General features: G+C 37.1%; 1 protein-coding gene across 1 annotated transcript in view; it reads left to right on the top strand.

Moving 5' to 3' along the window:
• The window catches only part of LGR5 (leucine rich repeat containing G protein-coupled receptor 5), an 89,096-nt gene that overhangs the window by 16,235 nt on the left and 49,211 nt on the right, over positions 1–23,650 (top strand). Inside the window, exon 2 of the mRNA XM_058022636.1 lies at positions 20,790–20,861. Coding sequence (XP_057878619.1) covers positions 20,790–20,861 — 72 coding nt within the window. The remainder of the gene's footprint in view (positions 1–20,789; positions 20,862–23,650) is intronic.

Genomic DNA, 23,650 nt, shown 5'->3' with positions numbered 1-23,650 from the left:
ACAAAAGCATTGTAAGAAGTGATTGCAGCAGCCAATTTCAAATATATTTGCCTGTTTTACCAAATTCTATATGCAGAAAGACAATATTCTCTTCTGTCTTCCAGCTGCCATTGCTTGCTGTGAAAATCAACCAAATTCTACATCCACAACCAATGCTCAACAAGTAAAACAGATAAAATTACAGCAACCAACCAAATTAATAGACTATCATCTTATATTATCCCTTTAAAAAAAAAAGGCAAACGTATTTCTTTTTTACAAAAATCCCCTAAATCTTCCAATTTTATGTTTTGCTTTTCTGAAATTCCAGAATGCAAGAAATGGTACTCTTGGGACACTAAAGAAACATGTACCTTTATAACTGAATCATGTCAATATGAGTTTCTCACAGTAGCTAGAAACTACACTTTACATGAGACATACAGCATTCATCAGAACTTATTTTTCTTGCTAAGATTTGTATTTTAACATTTTTAAGGAAGTTCTGTATTTCTGGATTATCAAATATCAAAGCCCTCAGATATGTTTTAGAATCACCACCCTCTATATATACTTAACATTATAAGAAACTATATTAAATGTTTAACCAGGTAAGTACAGCTGGATGTTTCTCTTATGTGGTGTTTAAGGCAAAAAAACCTTATATATGCTTCTGTAAAAAGTGTTTATTAAAATTGACTTTGTTTTACAGTTTAGCAAATTCTGCAGGTAACCTTAAGAGCCTGCTCAATTCATTATCATTAAATCAACAACCAGATCTTCTTTCTGCCATTCCCTGGCAGGATTAATGGATTTTGGCATGATTTGTCTATTTAACAGTGAAAGCTCTTGCTGGGTAAACTAGCAAGCTTGAATAATTCTCAGTTGTGCTAACTTCATAAACCTATTTTAAGGTTTTAACTTTGACAAAAGATTAAAGATAGTGACACATACTTCTACCTTTAAATGCATCTAACATGATTATGGTTAATCAGTGTAACTAAAACATCAAATATGTATTGTATGGTACGTGTGACTATATGTATGTTTCAGATATTTTTCAATATTTTGTGGTTTAAAGTGAGATTCCACAAAAGAATTGATGTACTAATATTAAAGCATCTGCATAATATCTAATGGCTTGAAATATTAAATGATACTTTTTAATTAAGGAATTACTAAACTCTATAACAGGAACAGCTCATTTGTATTTCAAAACAACTTACACCTGAATCAGAAAAGTAAGAAATTATTTTATTTGATCTAAAGCTGGCTTTCTCAGCAAACCCATTTTAACCCATTAAGCATTCCAGTTTCTATCGTTTTTCAGACAATCCCGAAATCAGTATTCAGAAAAGCTTGAAGAAAGGAGAAAAGAGAGGAAAAAATATTTTCAGCCTGTCTGACAAGACTACATAAAAAGCTTGTGATCAAAGGATCTTAAATACACGTTACTGGTGTGACAAACAACATTTTTGTCCTTTTATTAGATTTATTTTCCTTCTGAAAACTGAAATGGCCAGAGTATAGTTTGTGAAAGAAAGCCGGCAGGGTTGTATTCTTTGATTCCTAATTAACACCTTCAGTCTCAAAAGAGAACTAACAGAAATACCATAAAATGTTGCAGCTGCATTGTTATTCCGCTTGGTTGGTTTGTTAAAAGTCGGCTGGGCATTGGCAGCTGCAATAAAGGAGAAGCTCAATGGATGTTTTGTATTGTGCCCACTGAAGTGAAAGAAGGCAACCATTTTATTTTCAAATGGGCAGCTGCATAGTGATGTTTAAATGGAGCTAAATGTGAGATTTACTGTTAATTTATAGTAATTGGTTATAAATAAAGTGGCCATATAGCTTAGCTTTCATCTAAGAAAGCCATAGAACACAAGCTGAAGGGGAATCAGTTATGAAGGGTAAAAAGTGAAGAGTAAAATAGTAGAGTGATGAAAAATGCAGTTACTTAGAAGGAGCAAGGGTATTCAGTTTTGCAATGTGATGCAGCAGCCACCTTGGAAACAAGTATTCAAGCCTTCTTTAGATAGTGCTTTGAGAAGTAAAGGTAGACATCCCTTTGTCCCAGTGTAGAGGAAACCAGTGTTTTAATGCCGGGGTTAGAACCAAGTGCAGCTCTGCCTGAAAAGCATAGGCTTGTATTTTCAGTAGTATAATGAAGGAGATGTTTAACTCTCGTCAGATAAATCTCACTCACATTCAAAAAAAGCAATTAGGGAAATATGTAAATCTAGATGTTTCATCTAATGCTAGCTAAGGGGTTACCAGTTCTTTCCTTGCACAATGACTGAACTAAAGAACTTCAGTGTCTGTGTAAGAACCATTGTCCCAGCCCCAGAGCCCGTTGGAAACCGAGTCCAGACTGGTCGTGGGAAATACCTACATATTTGACACAGGCCCCATTTCTGAGAGAAAAGGGGGTGGAATAGAAAGTATGGAGATTTTACTGTTGCATTCTAATCAGCCATGATCTGCCTAATTTGCTTTGATCAGGAAGATAAACTAATTTTCTTATAGGCTAGATAGAAGTAATTAGCAATCCAATGCTTTCATGCTTTTGTAAAGGGTAAAGAAAAGAATAGCAGAAATTATAATGGTGGGAGCAAAGTACCCCTTTTCGGCTCATCTGAAAACATTGTTAACTGAAAATAGGATGGTGCCATAGGAGAGAGGCCCTGATTAAGGTGCCTTTTTGGGCTGGGATATCATTGTTCAACAGGATCTATAATGTTACACAGCTGCGTATTTCTGAAGACTAATTTCACATGACTTTTAGTATATTTAGCTTCTGTTCTCTTTTATGGAAAAAGCATATTCCATATAAACAGTACATCTGCCATTCTGAGAGGATGGTGTTTGATTTCACAAGGCATTTTAATGTCTTTTTCCACAATTACATTAGAATAATTCAGTGGTTTATTAATGTCTAGATCTGCTGACTGCCATAAGACTTCAAGATGAGGGTTTCTGAGGCCATAATAGTGAAATCAAAAGCTCTGTAACCATAGCCAAAGTCAAATTACTGGATATCCCAGTCTCCTGATTCTGTTAGGTAACATTTGCATGGTTCTGTGGACCTGAGCTGTGACTGGCAGCCTGACAAATGTGCTGTGCTGTAGTATGCCTCAGCTGAGTTTCCTGGGAGCTGTCACTCCTCCTTGGCTTTGGCCATTCTACTTCAGTATAAATCAAGATGTCTTGCAAAAGTTTCACATTAAACCCCTTAATATGCAGACACAATGGCATGCCATCTTTATCCAGGCAAACGGCTCATTCAGATCTTACTGAATTCCATAGGCTGCAGAATCTCTCATTTTTAATATCTGTCTTCCCCTACATTTCCTCATCTTTATATGAATTGATTAGTTCAACAACCAGCTTGCTTAGTAATTCTGTCCACCTACCTCTCTGTATTTTCAAAGTTTTATTTAAAAAGTCAGATAAGCTTAAGGACTCTACTTATCATTTATGTTACTGTTGTATTGCAGTCCACAGCCATTATTGGGATTGTGGATCCACTATGTCAGGAACAGCTAAAGTATAGGGGCAGGCTCTATAAAAGCTTTCATAGGGAAAAAAAAAAGAAAAGCAGCTATTGGTGATGAATGGGAAAAACATTTTATGGTGTGGATAGAGAAACAGGGGCATGTGTTCTATCTCAAAGACGCTCCTATTAAAAAAATAATATCCTTTAAAGACGGAGTTTAGAAAATTAATTTCCCCTGCCAGCAAGATGCATTGAATAGTATTTGGAGGAAAAATAAAAGCTCTGTTCCCATATGATAGCAGGCTTAAACTGAAGTATATAACAAATTTTTCAGTTGTCTTTCTACATCCTGTAATAGGTTGACATTGTAATAATCTGCAGTGTTTGTATTCCAACATATGACGGCAAAAGCTATGTTAGTTTCCATGTGAAAACACGGTAACAAAAAATTAAAACTGATGTAAGAATTATAAAAAAGTAGAAGTATTCATTGAAATAGCACTGAGAGTTGTGTGTAGCCTGGGAATATTTATTTGTTTTGCTTAAGGAGGCAGCACTGCGTCACAGATAAAGCATTGATTTGATATTCAAACCTATATTTTCATTTCCTTATTGCATTGCTTAGTGTCACAGCGAAATTGTCTCCCACTCTACAATCTCCTCAACTCCTACTTAGCAGTTAACTCTTTGTGCTGTTCCTTGCAAAGTATTGCATAATTCAATATTGTTGTACAAAAAGTGCAGCAGGGAAAAGACAGCAAGCATGTAATTCCCCCCACCTGTTGGCAATAAACGTCCTTCTTGCATATGGGTGGGCAGAAGTTGCTCCCCTGGCCCTCTCAAGAGAAGACATAGCAATTCTGTTTCAGGCTTTTGAATTATATCACTTTTTCTGTGGGATGTGAGCTAGAGTTTAGATTCCTACAGCTGTTATTCTTAAACCTGAGGAAGGACTGGAGACTGCTTTTGTGCCTCTTTTTGAGATGCACAGAAATTAGTTTCCTAAATCCTTAGAGTTTTTTGACATGAAAAGCATGAGGAAATCAGATTATCTGTAGCTCTTACAGGAGGAAAACACTGACTCTAATTATGAATTTCTTTTTTCCATAGTGTTCTGTTCATTGTGAGGCTGAGCTGTTACCACTTTCTTGTGCTAATATGGAAATAGACAATTGTCAAAATGGTGCAGAAAAACAGTTTCACAAGTTTCACAATTTTGCAATATCACTCCGAGTCCTAAAGAGCTCCACACACACATGAAGTCAGATCTATGTAGACTTTTTTAGGAAGATATGTGTGAGCTCTGCCCTTGTTCTGAGCCATCTGGAAACCATCAGCAAAGCACTGAGCCTGACCCTACCTGAGCACTAACCTTACCAAAAAGGATGGTTTTTATCTGGAGACACCTAAGAAACTGCATGGGAGAAAAACTTGTTCCACCTCATTGAGCCTAAAGGAGTCTGAATACAAGATTGAAACCTACATGAAACTGGACTCTCCAAGCTCTGCTTTCAGGAAACACATTCTGATTTACAGAGATCAAAGATTTCAAAACTGTTTCAATTGTTCTTACAGCCTAAATCACATTCACCTTCGTTAGGGTTTTACTAATTTTTATTAAGTCCTCCTTACTGTTTTCTGTATTTCTAGAAAGATCTACCTATTTATATTTTATAAAAGAAAGCCCAACAATCAAGTCGCAAGTCTTAAAAGTCTTTACTTTGTCCTGACAAAAGTAAAGACAGCTTCTCACTTTTCTGTGTAAAGAAAACTAGTTTCTTTCACTAAAAGAAAAGCTTGAATAACCAACCAGGCATTGCAGTATACTTCTGATGTCAGAAAACTTGTATTGGTGCAAATTAGGAATCATATTTCTTCATTTATTTTCCTTGTTCTACCACTAGTATAAATATTGTGCATACATTTTTTCTTCTAATTTAATTGGTCACCCATACCTGCCTTAAGCCATTTAAGGCACTCCAGGTTGTCTGGGATGTCTCCATGGGATACACATGATATGGGCTCTACAGGAAGGGCATCCTCTACTGTGCAAGCAGCGTTCGTTGGGAGCCAGGCAAGCGATCCCAAGTGATGAACCACAGCTAAAACAATCTGGCAGTTTAGTTTACTTTTAGTTAGCCCAGAGCCATGGCATGGCTCCCCCAGAAATCTTGAAGACACACAGAGAATTGCAGTATTGTTAACACAGCAACCTGTGTGAAGGAGGAGATTTGGAGTAGAAAACACCTTTTTTAATTTGTGTGACAGGCTTCATATGAGGTTTAGAGTGAGCTGGGCTGAGGGTGGATGATCTGTGATGCCATATCCATGTTGCAGAGAGTTTTTAAATTTAAATTACAAGGTTTCTTCCTTTGATAGTGAAAAAAGTGTGGGACATTGTGACAAGGCAGGGAAGGGAAGGGAAGGGAAGGGAAGGGAAGGGAAGGGAAGGGAAGGGAAGGGAAGGGAAGGGAAGGGAAGGGAAGGGAAGGGAAGGGAAGGGAAGGGAAGGGAAGGGAAGGGAAGGGAAGGGAAGGGAAGGGAAGGGAAGGGAAGGGAAGGGAAGGGAAGGGAAGGGAAGGGAAGGGAAGGGAAGGGAAGGGAAGGGAAGGGAAGGGAAGGGAAGGGAAGGGAAGGGAAGGGAAGACTTGACTAAGCTTCTCCTTTCCAAAACCACTAGTGGGAAGGATAATCTTTGTGTATCCTGGTGAGGGTAATCCAGTGATCCCCAGTCTATGTGTTCTTGACATTCACAGTAAATTTTCTAATACAACAGACAAGTCTATTTGTTCAAACAACGGGATCTGTCTGGATTGGGGGAAATTTGACAGGGGTCTGAAATTTTTTTCTTTTAATATAAAAAAATTTGACTAGCATTGCATTACTGGTATCTCAAACTATGCCTCGGGTCTCCAATGTGTGATGTTGTTCTGTTTTTCTCTTTTCTTTGGTGCCTAAACATTTTGACCATACTATTTCAATAACAATAATAATGACGATGATAATAATAACAATAATAATAAGCCTTGGGCCTGTCAAAGTAGGTCATACCTTGGGTCTGGTTTAAGCTATTGGATACAAAATGCAAAAAAAGAAAAAAAATTCCCTGGGATGTAAGAGCAGCTTAAAAATGTTTGTGTGTGAAAGCAGCACAGGTTTTGAGGGTTTAAAGCCTGGCCCTTAGCTTTAGTTGAAGAAAGTTACATTAAAACTGCATTGTCCTAAAGAAACACAAAGCAGTATGTAACATGTTAGAAATTATTAAACCTTTTAATTATATAAAGTTTTTGGAAAATATCATAAATTATGAATGCTTAATAAGGATTAATATAAATTTCTTGTCTGTACTTTAAATATACAACAAACAAAAAACTTCTGCTTAAGGGAAATTTTAGACTGTTTCTTTGGATAAAGCAATCAAGTTGTGCTTTAATCAATTTCTTTGTTGAATTCGAAGAAACATACATTCCAGTCTTAAAATAGTAACATAATTGTAAAGTTGTCAGTCTACGGTTTCTGTTTGAACTGATTACACTTGATAAAAATAACAAACCATGACAAATGGTGGGGCTAGGTTTCAGTAATTCACTGAAGAATGTCTCTACCAAGTCTTTGTGGCAAAATGTCTTGTTTGCAGGACAAATGCGGAGTTGAAATAACAACCCATGAATACCACTGGTGAAATGGCTATGTACACAAGGTGAATGCTAAAGTTTTCCCTTCTGAATGGACCTTTTAATCCAGGCATTATCTAGGCTCTGAAAAAGTCTTCAGTGGCCTTACGTACAGATTAATGAGAAAATCTGAGACTTGGAGTTGGGCTATTTGCAGAAACAGTTTTCAAGATTTACTGATGGTTTACAAATGCCATTTAAGCTTTCAAAGCCATCAATATGCTATTGAAAGGGATTTAGAGGGAAATCCTCCCACTATAGAGAACGAGGACTTTGAAGGATCTCGGTGGAAGCTCTTGCTCTCCCCACCCCTTCAAACCTTTCACTGGCTTCCTTCAGCATATAGAGCCCTGAAACACGTGGCTATGGGAAAGGGGGGGTGGCCCCTTTGAAAGGCGTTTGTATGTAACTGAATGTGCCAATCTGCTTTTGTTCAGGCATGAGAACTGAATAGAAGTGTTTCCAGAAAAAGTCTCTTGTGCTCATGGTCAGTTTTTCAATGGGCTTTCTGCTAATAGATTTTTAATATGGGAGCTGGAAATGGTGAAATACGAGTTTGAAAATTCTAGTGAATTGAAAAATTGCCCAAGAAAGTCTCTCTGCCCCATAGCATTTGTTAACCATTCAACCATATCCTTCTCTAATAGTGGCTTTCAAAGAAAAGGAACTTCATACATTATACATGTGACAAGAGAAATCACCTGAGTTTAATTTTTTTTAAATAATGTCCTTTAATCCACAGAAATTCTAAAACCTGTTTCTATGTTATTTCTTTTCTTTGGTTATTTAAAAATTCATTTTCAAACCATATGTTTTTATTTTTAAAAATATCCATTATGGGATTGAGTTAGGAAAAAAAGATTATGAACCTTAGATGATCATGTTTTAGTTAAAGGATTTGTAAATTAAGATCGGCATGGCTTGAAGTCCTTGCTTTTGCCTGTGCTGTTAAGAATCAGCAGGATTCAAGATGAAAATTCTGAAGATCTTAATGAAATTGTACAAATGAAAAGTGGCAGAACCTGCTGCACAGTTCTGGAAAAAGGGATCTCAGAATCTCTCGTGGATTATGCAAGGATATGCTCGGGCTTTATCCATTAGGTTCCTGAGAGATTTGTGGTTTTCAGTCAGAACAAATGCCCACAAAATTCCCTCTGTGTTCCTTTTAATAGCAACAGTATTTATGCATGTAAAACTGTGGTGCTGTCTTCCAGTCTGTCACAAGTATGTGAAAATTGAGATTGAAATGCCAAGGCCATGACTGAGGGGGCATTCTTCACCTCTAATCTTGACATCACTCCCCACATAGGACAGGAGAACAAAGCCAGGATGTGACCTGTTGTAGTCTCTTTATACCCAGTGTGTGGTGTGAAGAACATCATTGTGCATCCCACCAACTCCAAACTCCTCATGAAGGGAAAGGGAACTGACTAGATTCTGCAGAATGTGGAAAACAGGACAATACATCTCAGCAGAAGACCTGCTTCTGCTTAGTGCTTTGATTTCTGTCCCATATTTCATTTCTATCTCCACCATTTTGATGCTGGCATCCATTTTGCCACCATCTGGGGAAGGAGAGCAGCAGTAGCAGCGTGTGGCAGGTACTATCTCATGTGAGGTGATCAGTGTCATAAGAAGCCAATATCACGTAGCAATTGGGTGTTGTGGTGTTCATCTGTGCTACTTGTTCATTACAAAGCAAATGAAACCTATAGAAGAACTCCCAGATTGTCTAAGGCTTCTAGTTCTTAAAAAAGGATGGTGCATCTTCACCCAGAAAGAACCATCTGTTACATCCCACTCCTCTCCACAGGTTAAGGGGGATGTTGTTTGAGTCACTTTACGTGATGCACAGGAGAAAACAATTCTCCAGACATTCAGTACCAAACTTTTACTTGCAAACTTTAGAACATTAAGATAGAATAAGGTACTTGGCAAATTATAAAAAAACTTAGGCAACTTGAACTTATCCAGATATGGATAAGAGGCAATTACAAGGCATTGAATGGAATTTTTTTGTCTAGCTTACAATACATTTTGAGAAGTTAGAAAAAAGAGAGAAAGAAAGGGTAAGGATATTACCATGCATGGATCCAGCAACAAAACTTGATAGTTGCAATTTAGATGTCTACTGATCGAAGTGATTATCACAGTCTTAGTCTGCCAGGGATGGGGGAAGCCCATGAAACACAAAGTTCAATGGCTTAAGAAATGGTGAGGTTCAAGTGGGAATGCCCAGGTACCTCCTCTGGGAGGGGGGAGGCGGGAATGGAATTTTACACTGTCGGATGCAACACTGTGGATCACGTGCGGTCTTCTGGTGGAAGGACCTAGAAATGAGTCTGGGGGTGCTTTGGGTGTCTTTGATGGTTTATGACACCTAAGGCATGACAATTGCCTCTTGGTAGAGTAGTTGAGCCAATTATGCCCATCAGAGGAGATAAACACCTTCAGACCTACATGTGAATATCCCGGTATCTCTCCCCTCGAGGGAAGGTTTACACATGAGCCAGTTGCATAAAGGACATGATAAAAAGCACTACCCCACCTCCCAGGATCTGCTGCTTATCAGCCTCTTCCTGGCTCAAATCCCAGCTTCTTGCTAACAAAGGTTGATTTGTGGTGGTCATCCTCTGGTGCTCACACCCACTGCACCTGGGCTGTTACCTTGCACACTGTCAGCAAAACACCCACTGCTTTTTGCAAATGGCCAATTGTTTGAGCCTTTAAGCATTAACATTTCAGTCTCTCACTCCATCACATAATTCTGAATAATCCTACTGGTTTCTTGATGGAGCTGATTGGAAACCTGAACTTGATGTTAAAGAAAAATTGAGCAAAGACTAGGGAAAAGAGAGGATGAGAAAGGAATATTGACCAGAATCAGCTCATCACTTTGAAAAAACACCAGGAATGAAAAGTTAAGTATCAAAAAAAATTGGATCACACATGAAAACCAAACAGAAAACAAAGAAAGGCTGTAACAGCTGAAAATGCTACACTTTCCACTCCTTAGTGACCTACATGACATCTTGCCTTCAACAGATTTTAGAAATTATAAAATGGCTAAAAAAAAATACATTGAAAAATTCCCCGTGATCCTATGAGTACTACATGCACTATTTCAGGCAAGCCAGTATGCTGTTGCATAATTTCCACAACCATGAAATACTATTGGGTAGAACCTGGCATTAGGAACTGGTAGGCCTGGGAGGATGTCTCCCATCCATGGGAGTCACTGGGAGTTTTGCTGCCAGTGGAGCCAGGTGTTTACCCCCAGGCACTGTTCTAGTGCTGACATTGACTTGCTGTATTAGAGGTATTAAGACTTGTAAATAACAGGGCAACTGATTGTTTTCAACATTTTTATAATTTTGAATAGAAAAAGAGATCTTGGAAAGTTCATTTTGTGAGCAAAATGGGCAGACCAGACAAGTGCAGTAAGGACACACTATTTCACATGTGCACACAGGTGCAATACAGTTGGCAGCAACAGTTTACATTTGGTAAAGGTTTGTTTTGGCTAGTGATGTTTTGATATTGTCTCCAGGAAGATCCAAAACTCATATTTGAAGCCTGAATCAGAGACAGGGCAGAGGATTAGGCTGAACAGCACCAGTTAGTTGCTTGCCCTAAAAAGATTTTCTGTTGATCATCGTAACAATCACAAGAAGTGTGGGTCATTGCCCTCAAAATGAAGGTTGCCAAACAGTGGACAATGTAAGCTCTGTGAATAAAAGGAAGGAAACAGGGATGACTTTTTCTGGATCAAGGTGCTGCCTCTGCTCCTACTAAATACTGGCTTATCCCCTGAACAGCCAAACTGAGCTCAATAGAAATAGTTCTGAAGTATTTTACCTCCATATATTAATTGTAAAGCTCTGATCCCATTAATTTAAGTTGTAAAAGGAAATAATTTCTCAAAAGAGAACACATTTTTATACTAGAAAGAGTACAGCTCTTTCCAGTATGATTATGCTGGTATAAGCACATGAAAAATATGTGCCAGCCCAATACAAAACATGAAGTCTCTCTACTGGAGATTTCTCCTTGTTAGGGTGGCTTAAAACATATCAACCCTGCTCCTTGACCTCATTGTTTAAAGCTAGCTCAGGTATTTCGGTAGTCTGCCTATCTGAAGGGCAGCTGATCAGTTACGAGCAAAGAAAATGTGTGGAGACTAGATACAAGTAATGTCAGTATAAGATTAAGGATCTGGTATTTATTTATATTAAGACTGCTTTATACCAGTCCATATGAAGGTATCTCATTTTAAAAATGAATTTTTATTACTTAAGAAAAAATAAATCATTACCTGATGGAGAAATACAGTGGTTTTATGTGCATTATCTTTGTGAGAATCAAGCTACGTATTTCTTGGCACTTACTGTTGCAGAAATGTGGATGTTCAACCAGTCAGGGAAAGATCTGACAGCTTTGTCATTCCTCTGAGCTCTATAAGAAGTGTTGGAAGAGACTGTCAGGAGCTGGCACATGTAAATGCTTTTTGTGTTTCAGCAAACAAGCTCTGTCAGAGACATAAAGGGAAGATGTGCATATAAAAAAAATCCACAACTTCCTATGTTTGAGGAATGTTTACAATATTTACATCCTAGGTATAAGATCAGTCTGCATTAGTCCAAGCCAAAACTTACAACTGAAATAAACCAGTTCTGCTTCACCTTTCTTGTGTTTGCACTTGTGGAGGCACAAACACCAACATAGTGAACCAATTCAGGAAACTGATTTCAATTAAAACCAATTTTTTTTTCCTGCTGGATATTTTTTTAAATATAGATCAGTTGCCAACTCTGGTTAAACAGCATCTTTGCAAAGAATGAGCAGTTCTAGATTAGGGGAGAGATCAGGAGAAATTCTTTTGGTAGCAACATTGAATGAAACCAAATATGTTAATGATATGACATCCATTGGTTTGTCCATGCAATAAAGAGAAGATTCTGTACATAATTATTTCAGCTAAGCAACAGCATAAAAATGATCAAATCAGTACTTCAAAATAGAACTCTGGTAGGTGTAACGTAGCATAGCATCAGTTCCTTTGCTGGAACTCTTCAATTACTGTTCAACAACACAAGGCACAACTAAGCCATAGTAAAAGCTAAAATGATTGGACATCATAATATTAATGGTGTTCTCCAACCTAAACAGTTCTATGATTCTGAGTCTGTGATTCAGCACCAATGCATAGGAAAATGGAAACTTGTAGGATAAGAGTAGCGAAGAAACTTACCAGCATTTTACTGCTAAATCATCTGAAAAAAGAAAAAAAAAGAGCAGTTGAGATTAAAGGCATGGACTCATGCTGGCTTTTATTTTTGCTATCTCCTTTACTAAACCAGAATTTCACCCAGAGTGTGTGTATTTTGCAGTGAGCTGTTTTGGGAATACCCATGTGTATATATCCATGACACCTGCTACATTATGTCACACAGAGTGACATTGTGCAGAGCTCTGGTGCTGTACAATTGGAACAGCCATAGCATCATCCTGCTGTACCTGGGATAACTTGTCTCTCTGACGATACCTAACGTGATAATGCATCTTCCAGCTCTGGACCCAGCTCTCTCAGCTGGACCTTGGGGACCTTTGCACTGTGCAATGTAGATGTATTTCCTGCCCTGAATGCACAGATCTGCTGTGCACAGATCTTCGTATACTCATGCTTACATCATCACTGTTGAAATGTGTTTATAGTAGATGCTCTCAAAGCTCTTTGGGTTTAAATTCTTCAAATTCGTGTTGTGGAATTGAGTTGAGGCAAGTTAGGATGCACAAAATAAATTACTTACACTATCTTATTACAAATGAAATCAGGCTAATAATAATTAATTTTCACTCTCGGCAGGCTCACAGAAGTTATCTTGAGTATTTTGGTGAAGATGAGTTTTAAAATTGGTTTAAATAACATATAATCTGTGATGTACATAATTTATGGTTAGCTATTCAGACCAATTCACTACTGGTGAGCCATAATAGTTAATTTAGAAATTTGCATTTTATAACTTTTGGGTTATATTTTGAATCTTTGTTTACACCCAGATATATTTTGAATTAGTTTCTGCTGTAGACAAGGTACAGCATGTCAATAATCAAAATATGCTGTGCTTTTTGTACATGTTCTCTTCCCATATAAATAACCATAATTTAGAAACAGCCTCATTGAAACCAGAAGGATGAAATTATAGACAGGGAATTAGAAGAAAACTGGACACCCTGTTTCTAAAATGGATGAATGTGTCCAATCATTCAGGAGAAGGAAAAAAACCAAAGATAATAAAAAGAAAAAAAATGTATTTTTGTAATTTATGTAACAAATAGTTGTAAAAATAAGCAACATCTGGAGTGGCAGAAAATATTCTGAAACCAAGGATTTTTTTCCCCAGACTTAGTTACATCTAATACATATCTCTTGTCAATTTAATTGTGCTATTCTTCATCAAAAAGATAAACAGTACTTGAAAAACAAACAAGTAATGAAAAACACAATAAACATGCCAGTAGTTGTCTTCATAAATTGCAATGAAAACTGATATTATTTTCCTGTTGTATATTGTTTCAGTGTTTGAACAAGATTAATCATGTATGCAGTACTCATATAATGTGTTTGACCTAGTGCAGCAGAAACAAGCAGTAACTCACAAAGTAAAAATGTACTAACACAATCTGTGGGCATGGGTGGAAGACGAATTCCATCCAGTCCTCTTTTAACTGCCTCTGCTGGCTTCTGTATTATAAAATACTCCTTTAGTTATTCAAGTTTTTTAATATGTGAGCTAAGTACAGCAAATGATTGGCATTTTGGAAAGTTTTTGTAAATTACCCTGGTAATTATTCTTTAGCAAACTGAGTCTTCAACCTCATTTGAACAGCCATGAATCAGCTTTGAAATAAAATGGTTAATTTTATCTAGTGGGCATAATGAGTTTGATATTAGAAAAAAAAATAAAAACAGAGAGCCAGAATCTTTTTACCTAAAATGATATGTCAGGCACTTGTCAGATTAATTCAGCACTGGGTGTGTATCTTTGATCTTTACTTTCTTTTTTTGACCCTAATTGTTTGCTCTGACCTGCTCCCTCTGCTGGAGTCTTGGATAAACTGAATGGCAAAATTGTTTCCTGAAAAGATTAATCATGCACATACTGTTTGCTTTACAAATGTTCTGCAGTCCAGATATAAGTAAGACTTTGATGGTTGTTTATATGGAAGAATTGCCTGTGTTCAGGAATAATGCATGGTGTTTAAAATCACTGTGTTACAGAGCTTCTGCGGTAATAAGCCAAATTTTGCTGTCTGTGACATCAGAGGAACTCAGTGACAGGTGTTGGGAATGCAAAAGTCTGGCCAGAGCATTTTGTTACTTTGTGTTGAATCCAGATGTGACCTATCAGCCTGTTTGCCAGGATCCAGTATTTTATGAGCCAGTACACAGCAGCACAGAAGAGATATAGACAGAGCCCTCCTGACCTTACTGAATCACCTTTGAGGTTTCCCTAAATTCAAGGTGCTTGATCCTTACCATATATATCCATTTACAATTGTGGTGGCTGGAATCAGCACCACAGGTGTGACTAGGAAGGGTGTGAGATGGACAGATGGAGTACTGTCCCTTTACTGGCATGAAACCCTGCGAGGTGTGCAGGCACACAGGCTCACTGCATGTGACCACACAGCATCGTTTGCTGGTTGCAGGGCATGTTTTAATACAAAGGAGTTGGGTCTCTGGAAGGAGTGAGCTTCAATGTCAAGTAACAAAATTTTCTGTAATAAATGTGTGACAAGCAATCAATCCTCTTTTGCCCTTACCCCCTTCCATATAAACCTGTGGCGTGGGATCTGTAGCTGTTAATTTGCTATTGCAAATAATATTACACAGGGTAATGGATTCTTTAATAATGGCATTTGTCATTATCAATATGCAGAAGGGCAGAAATATCCATGCTATTGTCACTTGTTATTTACCTTGAATACCTTGATTGTGAGATTTCCTATTCTGTGTAATGTCCATAATGGCTCTCTCTACTGCTTCTTCCTACTAATGTACTACTTCTTCTTCCAGAAGATTTTTCCAAATGCAAAGATGTACTCTTCAAATGTGAATCATTTAGTGGAAATTCGTATCTTAATCATAGTTTGCTATAGTATCCTTCAAAGAATCACAGATGAAATTTGAAGCTAATTATGAAAAGTGCTATGGTTTAATGTCAGAAAAGACTTAGAGTGCTTATTTATGCATGCTCATACTCTGTCCTGTGCTGCTCTGCATGGGTGTGTTACACATGGAAATACATAACTAGCAATTTTCACGTTGACTTTGAAAGATAATGTAATCTAGGAACATTAATATGAAAATATGGTCTTTTTTTTTCTTAGTCTATTGACAGCTTATGCATTGAACTTTGGGAAATTGGTGTAAATGCCATGATTGCACAGTGTGATCTAATGAAAACAGTGCTGGACAACTCATCATCAGTGTCATTTTCCTCTATGTTGTATAAACATCTGTTTGACTGTGAACATGTCACTTAGCATTAGATGTCTTAGGTTCCTTTCTGTAAAATAATAGTAATTATTATTCTATTTATTGATTGATATTCTCAAATGAAAACATCTATAGCAATTTATTTGTAAGAAACAGGAGCTTCTATTACAACACTGTTGGCAAATAGGTTTATGTCCTTAATGTAGCTGTAGCATATGAGGATATTTTCCATACAGGATGAAACATTTGCATTAGTAGATGCCATGCAGTCAATGGCCAACATGTTCTTCCATCGTACCGTGGAGCTAATGCTGCCTATATCCTGCCAGTGCTAGAGACAGGAGTGCAGTGTTGGAAGGATAGGCAGAGCAAGGGAAGAGCAGATGTAGGATTCACCTGTTTTCATTATTTTGTGTCACTACATGTAAGCTAGTGTCGAATTTTGTTCTAAACAAATTAAGGAAATTGTCTTAGTTTAGAAACTGTTCTCAACTGGTAACAACTAAGGGACAACATTCAGTCTATTGACAATATTTTATGAGAGTGCTTTATCTTTCAAAGACTTGCATAAAAAGAATTGTTAATACATGTTGGATGAGGCAAGCTTAGAAGAATCAAAATCAATAATAAGTGTTGATTTTTTTTTAATCAAACAGGTTGCAACTGTTTAAATAATTTGGGTACAAAATTAATTATCTTTAATATTGAATTTTTGTCTTAGACCTGTAATGGATAGACAAGTATCATTCAGTATAATAGACATTTAGCTTACTAGAAGTTTAGCATGTATCCCTAGGCATACTTTTGTTCTCCTTTAAAAGACATAAATATAATGTGAAAAACCAATCTTCTATGATGAATAGTCACTGAAACATCTCTTGTAATAACAGTTAATAAAAGCTTAGTAATGTGGCCTGCAGACTCATCTATTATATGTTAAGAACTAATTCACTTAACTTGTTTTACTGGCTTTCTGGAATTCATTGTGAACTACTCACTTTTAAGATGGTAACTGGATGTTTTTTCAGTGTGTTTGTTCATGGACAATAAAACTGGGGGAAACAAAGACCTGCCGTATTTGCCTTCTTGGATGCTGTTTTGCAGATACTCATTTACTCATCCATTCACCCAGAAAAAAAAACCAGGTAGATGCATGGTGCAGTTTTCAATATTTTCTGGTCTTCAAAGATTTAATCAGAGCTAGGATTCCTTTAACGAGTCACCAGAGACGCTGCATGGTGATTGATTGGTACAGAGTATAAATAAGATATCTTTATAGTGAGCCATGTTGCCAAAGCAGTCACTAAAGCAAAGCTCCTTATCTTTTGAAAAGGTGAAAGTTTCATTTGAAGGTGTGTTGCCTTTATAGTCAGCAGCTGGAATCAGGCTGCAGGAATGCTGATGAGAGAAGGGACAATGCATTCATCTCACTGTTCAAAATAGCATATTACCTTTTCAGTATGATATGGCAGCTCATGGTGGTTTTCACCAAGGTGGGGCTATGGCTGTCTCTATTCAGAGTACTTGTAAATTTACGGTATCTTCTTACCATTTTGCTCCTACTGTCATCAGTGGAATTTGTATGTGCTGTGATGCTGGAAGATGGGTGTAGTTCTGTTACACTGAGTTATTTAAAGGCTTTGCGTATTCAAATATTTCTAAGTTTTTCATCGCTGTAGTTTGTAAGAGACTACCAAGATTTGACAGAAAATCAGAACCATTCCACTGAGGATAGTTAAAGTTCCAATACCTTGATTTTAATATTTTTAAGCACTTAGTTGCAAATGCTGATGTGCAAGCCAGCTTTCATGCCCTTCTCTTTACTAGAGAGAGCAAATTGCTAGTTTTTACAGGCCAGCGCTGAAAGGAGAAATCAGAAAACCCATTTGAAGGAAAGAAACCATCATATGTGCAGGACATAAGACATATTTTCTGCAATTGTTATTGGTTTTCACAGTGATGATATGTAACCCTAGAGTTTACCACCTAGCTGTTTCTGGCTGTTAGCTGTGCTTGATCTAGCTAATGGCTGTAAATCTCATCCTAACCATGTCTTCTTGGCAGGGGTAAAATGCTAGCAAACCAAATTTCTGAGAACCTCCTTTATTTTTCTCTAGAGCACTGTGAGGAATTTCTGTTCAGAAGCCCAAATTTTACAGCATTGTTCACACAAGACCTAGTGATTGATTGCATTGCATTACCTCTTTGTTTGTCTCACCTCTCTAAGCATCCCGCCAGATGTAACTTTGTGCTATGGCACTTCTCTCTCTTCTCTCACTCATTCCAGTGAACAAAAATGTGATTAAATGCATTCATGGTAATTCTGAAACAAAAGAATATTCTGAATCTAAAAACTGTGAGCACAGATGAACTACTCCTTTGCCAGTGTAAGGGATGTGTGGGTTTTTTGGGAGAAATTATGTCACCTATTTAGCTAACCGGTACAGCTGGAAGTAGAGAACTTTGATTTCTGTGCCTGAAAGTTTCTCAGTTTTTCCAGTTGTGTCAGCTAGCCTCATCAAATATATTACCTCTCATTACCATAGTCTGCCTTTTAGTCTTAAACCATTACAGCTACAAGAATAGCACATTACCAACACAGACTGTAATGCCCTGTGTATTAGTTGCTGGTATCTTAAAAACTACTTTAAAAAGAGGTTACTGAGTTAGCTTGGGAGATAATTCCTGTTAACTCCACCATCCATGGAAATATTTAAGAGATACGTAGACGTGGCACTTAGGGACACGGTTTAGTAATAAACACATGGCAGTGCTGGGTTGAAGATTGGACTGGATGACCTGAAGGGTCTTTTCCAACCCAAACAATTCCATGATTCTGTGAAATATGCATAGGTAGTGTTTAGTAGTTCAGTTGCACAAAAACACCTTTGTATGTTATGTTCCAAGAAAAGAATCATGTGGGACAAAAAAATTAACCAATCTAACAGAAAAAAAATTATTTAACAGGTAGGTTTAAAAAGAGTTAGAAATTGCTGCAGCGTACACTGGGAAAAAGGAGAGGTTGTCCTCCATCATATGATGTGGTACACATCCTTTACCACATGAGTGGAGTTCGAAAAGGAGAATAGGACCTAGCAGTTCACTGTTGGCAAATCCACTCTGGGGTCTAAAGATGTTATTAAGGAGAATGCACTTATTGTTGATTTTCTCTTTGGTCATCAAAGCACATAATGAAAGCCACCATCTCTTGTTCTAATCCTCTTAAGATATTAGGGTCTGGGTAGGCTGCTTCTGACTGGTTCATCATGGGGTCCTGTGGGTGATACAAGCCGACAAGTACTGCCTGCTAGTAATAGAAGTTAAAATGCTAGAAAAGCAGGCTTCAGGTTTGTCTCATCAGCCAGAGCACTGGTTAATGCTGGGTTTGTAGAATGCCCTACATACGTGTGTGTCTGAAGATGAATCATTCCCATCTTCCACCAGGGCTGGCTTTTTAAGTCTAAAATGTGATTTGGCATGTTTTCAAAAACCCATTAAGACATGTGTTGAAAATATCATAATCAAAATGATCTTGTTAAAATATTGGGTTTATCTTAATATTCAGTAGTATATAATTCACTACCTGGATGAGTTTTTCTTTTGCCAAATAAATCCATGTTTTTGTTCCTTTGCCAGAATAAATCCTTTGAGCCTTTATCAAAGTGAAAGGGCAATAACCTGCTACACAGTACGAAAGAATTAGGTGATAAAGTGTTACAATAAAAAATGAATTTAATAAGTACACGTTTCTCAAATTATACTTTGATTTTTTGAAGTGAATGCAGAAACCTTACTCAACATTGATTTGATAATTGTTGTAAAGTATTAACACATTTCCTTTATTTTAAAATCTCTATGTGAAGTATGTTTTTAAATTATACATTTTAAAATTCACCAAAAGATCAAACATCTAAATTAACTGTGCTGACTAAAAGCATATATTCTGTAATGTGAAACAGACTGTGAGTAATAAGAACTAGATGGAGTAGGAATAGGATGCCTACCCACCAAAGTACAGATAACTTATTTACCTTGTAAGCTCTCAACAGCTGGAAGAAATAAAGTTATGTAAATAGTACCCAAAGTAGCTGGAAACTATAAGCACTGCTACAAATGTGTAGATATGTTTAAATAGTGGGGAGTTTTAAATTACTGTATAATGCTTGCATAAAATATGCAGGTCTCCTAATTTTGTTTTAAGAATCTACAGAAATTTTGATACAGTTGTGTTGTCCACACAGAATTTTATTATGCAATTTGTTTACAGTCTTGGGGCTCACTGAAAGGCAATTTTAATGATACTGTAGGTCATGGGGAAGACAGTGGAAAACAGTGAATAGGCAAGTTAAGAATAAAAGGGTATTATATGAAATTTAGTCTAAAACATAGCTTGAATGAGCTCTGACAGAGCTGATATTGCTGGTAGTTTCCTGTACCAGGAACTACCATGGAACCCCACCAGGAAGTGTGTTACAGAGCAGGATCACATTACACCCTTGTTTTATGGTTCGTTTCACTTATTTAATGCAATTTGAGTACCTGTAACAAAAGAGCACTCAAAAAGGGAATGTTTATTATTTGGAAATATGTCATTTCTGTAAGTCAAGTTGGGTTTTGGGGACACTTGATGTGCCTGTGTGAGGCAAGGCAGATCAGTATGACCATGCAACAGGCTGTATGGCAAAAGCAAAGTGTTTCCATATTAATGAAATTTTAAGGATGATGCAGTTCCTTTGTATATATTTGCTTTTGTCTGTCTACTGTAGTAAACCAAGTGTACTACAGTGCTACAACAACAAAAAACATCGTAATTTTCCCTTACTACTCCAAGTACATTTTAATGTAGTACAGTGGTTTATTAAAATTATGTCAACTGAAAGTGTTGTGTAGTGTTCTAGCTGATTTATAGAGCGTGATAAAACATTCCAAAATCTCTGGAAATGAGGAACATGCTACAGCCTGTATTGGTCTGACATATGAAAAAGGAGTGTTTAATGTGCTAAGCAGATAATGATTCATCAATTCTGGCAGAGGAACTAATTTTTATTAATGCAGTACTTAAAAATGTGTGGAATGAACAGCTGGATGCCACAGTTGTGGCTTGCCATATTAAGTCTCTGTCTGTTTTCCCCTACAGTGATCTCAGTATGAACAACATTACTAAGCTGCCCTCAAACCCTGTGCACAATCTGCGCTTCCTGGAAGAGCTGTAAGTATCATTGTATCCTTGATGGGCCTAGTCAGCGCTAGACACATTCCTGCGTTTGTCTCTCCTGCTTACTGTGGGAACCAGATAAAACAGTGCAGGAAAGCTGTCAGCCTGACACTTTTGGCACATGCGGAAACACTTAGTTGAAAAAAAAACAATTGCTGTGATTCTGGAAATGAACTTATAAAAGAGTTACCATGAGGCTACAACTTCTCTAAGCAGAGACAGAGCCAAACAAATTAAAATTTTTAAACAAGGACTGTTTAAAAGAGCTGGATTGCTTTTTGGAAATAGTTAAGCAGCAGGATATTAAAAGTTTGAATACTGGCTCATGTTTATTAAAATCCCAAGTAAAGCTGTAATCAAAACCAAAACCTGCTGCCTTGTTCTGCCGGTGTCAAGGACAATTGAGTCCACATTTCATAGTATGGAGGCTTCTTGTCCTAATCACTTTTAATTACTGTTTCCTTGCTCTTAAACTTAGCATCCCTGAAGGTTGACTGTGGAGTATAGAGTCCTGCAAAGAGCTTAGTTACGCTATCTACTACATTCACCGTGGGGAAAAAAGTGCATTGGGAAAACTGGCTGATCAAGCACAACATCAAAAGAGGAATGTTGGCTTGAAGTGATTGTGACTAACCAAAAGTGAAAAGTATTGTGCATTCATGAGACCTGGATTTGGCAGTGACTCTAGTTATAATGGCCGGAGCTTAAAAGAAAATTTATGTTTCTGAGGAGTGATGGAGACTCCATAAATGATGCACCATAGATCTTGTGAAAAAAAGCTGGCACCTGTATTTGCCTGAGTACCTCTAAATATTGATTAAAAGCCTTTTATTAAATGTGGCTTTTAAATTTTTAGAACTGAAAACCTTTTTTTTTAGCGCACTTAGCTGCTAACATGCCATAAAATCCATATAAGATGTGTGCGAAGTCATGGTGCTACCCTTCTTGCAAAGATGTTATCTGTTTTAAGCTATGAAATGTGTACAGTCCTCTGCAATTTAGGTGGGTATTGCACTGACAATTTTCAGTGTCCTAGCTTACTCTCAATTGAATTTTCCCACTTGGTCTTTCCAGTCAGAATCTACCAAAAAAACCCAAAAAAACCCAAAAAAAGCAACAACTGATCAAACCAAACAAAAAAATTGAAACCATTTTGTATGCTGACTTCAGACAATACCCTATTTGCAAGCAGGTTTTCCTTTCCTGTCTCATTTCTATTACTCTCAGTACTTCTATTTGGAAAGCTTTATTTCATTTTATTCTGTCTCTCTTCCTTTACTTACTCCTTTTCTTTGGTTATCAATATCTGTCTTGCCATTAGTGCAACTTTCAAATAATGTAACAAACAGGAACAAAACAGAGAGGGATGTCACACGCCAAGTGTTAACAATATTAGTTGCATATGGAATGAATCATGCCTCAAAGCCCCTGCTTGTGGAGTTCTTCATCATGGTCTTGTTTGCTTGTCCAATCTCCTGTCAGTTGTAATAACCTTACTAAAACCAGCCAACCCAATTGCTTTCTGGCCATTAAAGGAAAGAAATTAAATGAAAGTTTGGGCTTTTCCTGGAAGGAAATTCTAATACATCCAGGTTACCTTCACTATTTAATTTAATGATTAGATCACAGAATCACAGAATCAGCGGGGTTGGAAAAGACTTCTGAGATCATCAAGTCCAACCTATGACCTAACACCACCTTAGCAACCACTGAGTGCCACATGCATTGTTTTTTTTAAACACCTCCAGAGATGGTGACTCCACCTCCCTGGGCAGGTAAATGGCCCAAATTGTAAGAGTTAAGTCACTGCTTGGGAACTCTTGTGTGGCGTATATCAGCTTCCTAATCAAGACCTTTGAAAGTGTTCTTGCTTTCTCCTTGTGCTGGGCCTACCTTTTTCACTGGAAATATTAAACCTTTATTCTTACAAGCTTCTGCTCCAAGTTAAGTAATTCCAGTCTTTCACCTGCTGGTAATACCAGCAAGGTATTTATATTTTTACTGTGTTTTGTTCTACATACACATATTCAACTCTTCCATTTGTTTCACACCAGACAATCACTTCTATTTCTTGTTAGTTTAGTGTTGTTTCATTAATTCCTTCTAGTTTGTATTCACTTTTAAAATAAGCTTAAAAAACGGAAGCCTTGGAAGATGGAAGGCAACTGATGTGAGGCAACTTCTCATTGTGCTGAGAGATTGTTTGGTGTTCAGAGGCATGCAAGGCAATTCAGCCTAGTATTATATAGAAAAATGTATAGACAATAGAAAGGAAATTTTTGATTTTATTCAGTTTTGAAGTAAGGGAGAACAGCCATTGTAGTTCTCATGCTCCCCTATATTAATTTTTGAGCAGTGATTATACATATGAATTTTTTTTTCCCATCCATGAGATTTTTTTTTCCAGTTTACCTGAGAAATCTGTGCTGTGTTTGTGTGGCTCAGTTAAAAGGTACTCTTGAAAAAAAAACTTAGCCCACAATTCAGGCATTGTTGAAGTAAGATTTTATATGATCTTTACTAAAGCAATCTTTCATAAAATTAAAATCCATCTTAGAAATGTTCATCTGTTCTTTGAAGTACACAACAGCAGGAGCTTGAAATGCAGCTTTTAGGGTTTTTCTAGTGCTGAGAAAAGTCTCATTAATCCCTTTATTAGAGATCTGGTTCAAATATCTGATAAAAGCTCGTGACTGAATGCTGAATTTTAGCTTAGATGTTACATCCTTACTGCCTGGTTTGACAATACTATTAAGTGATTATCCTGAAAGAACTGAGGTTTT

The sequence above is a fragment of the Melospiza georgiana genome, chromosome 4 (assembly GCF_028018845.1).
Source record: "Melospiza georgiana isolate bMelGeo1 chromosome 4, bMelGeo1.pri, whole genome shotgun sequence".
NCBI classification, from domain to species: domain Eukaryota; kingdom Metazoa; phylum Chordata; class Aves; order Passeriformes; family Passerellidae; genus Melospiza; species Melospiza georgiana.
This window is presented reverse-complemented; position numbering and strand designations above follow the sequence as displayed.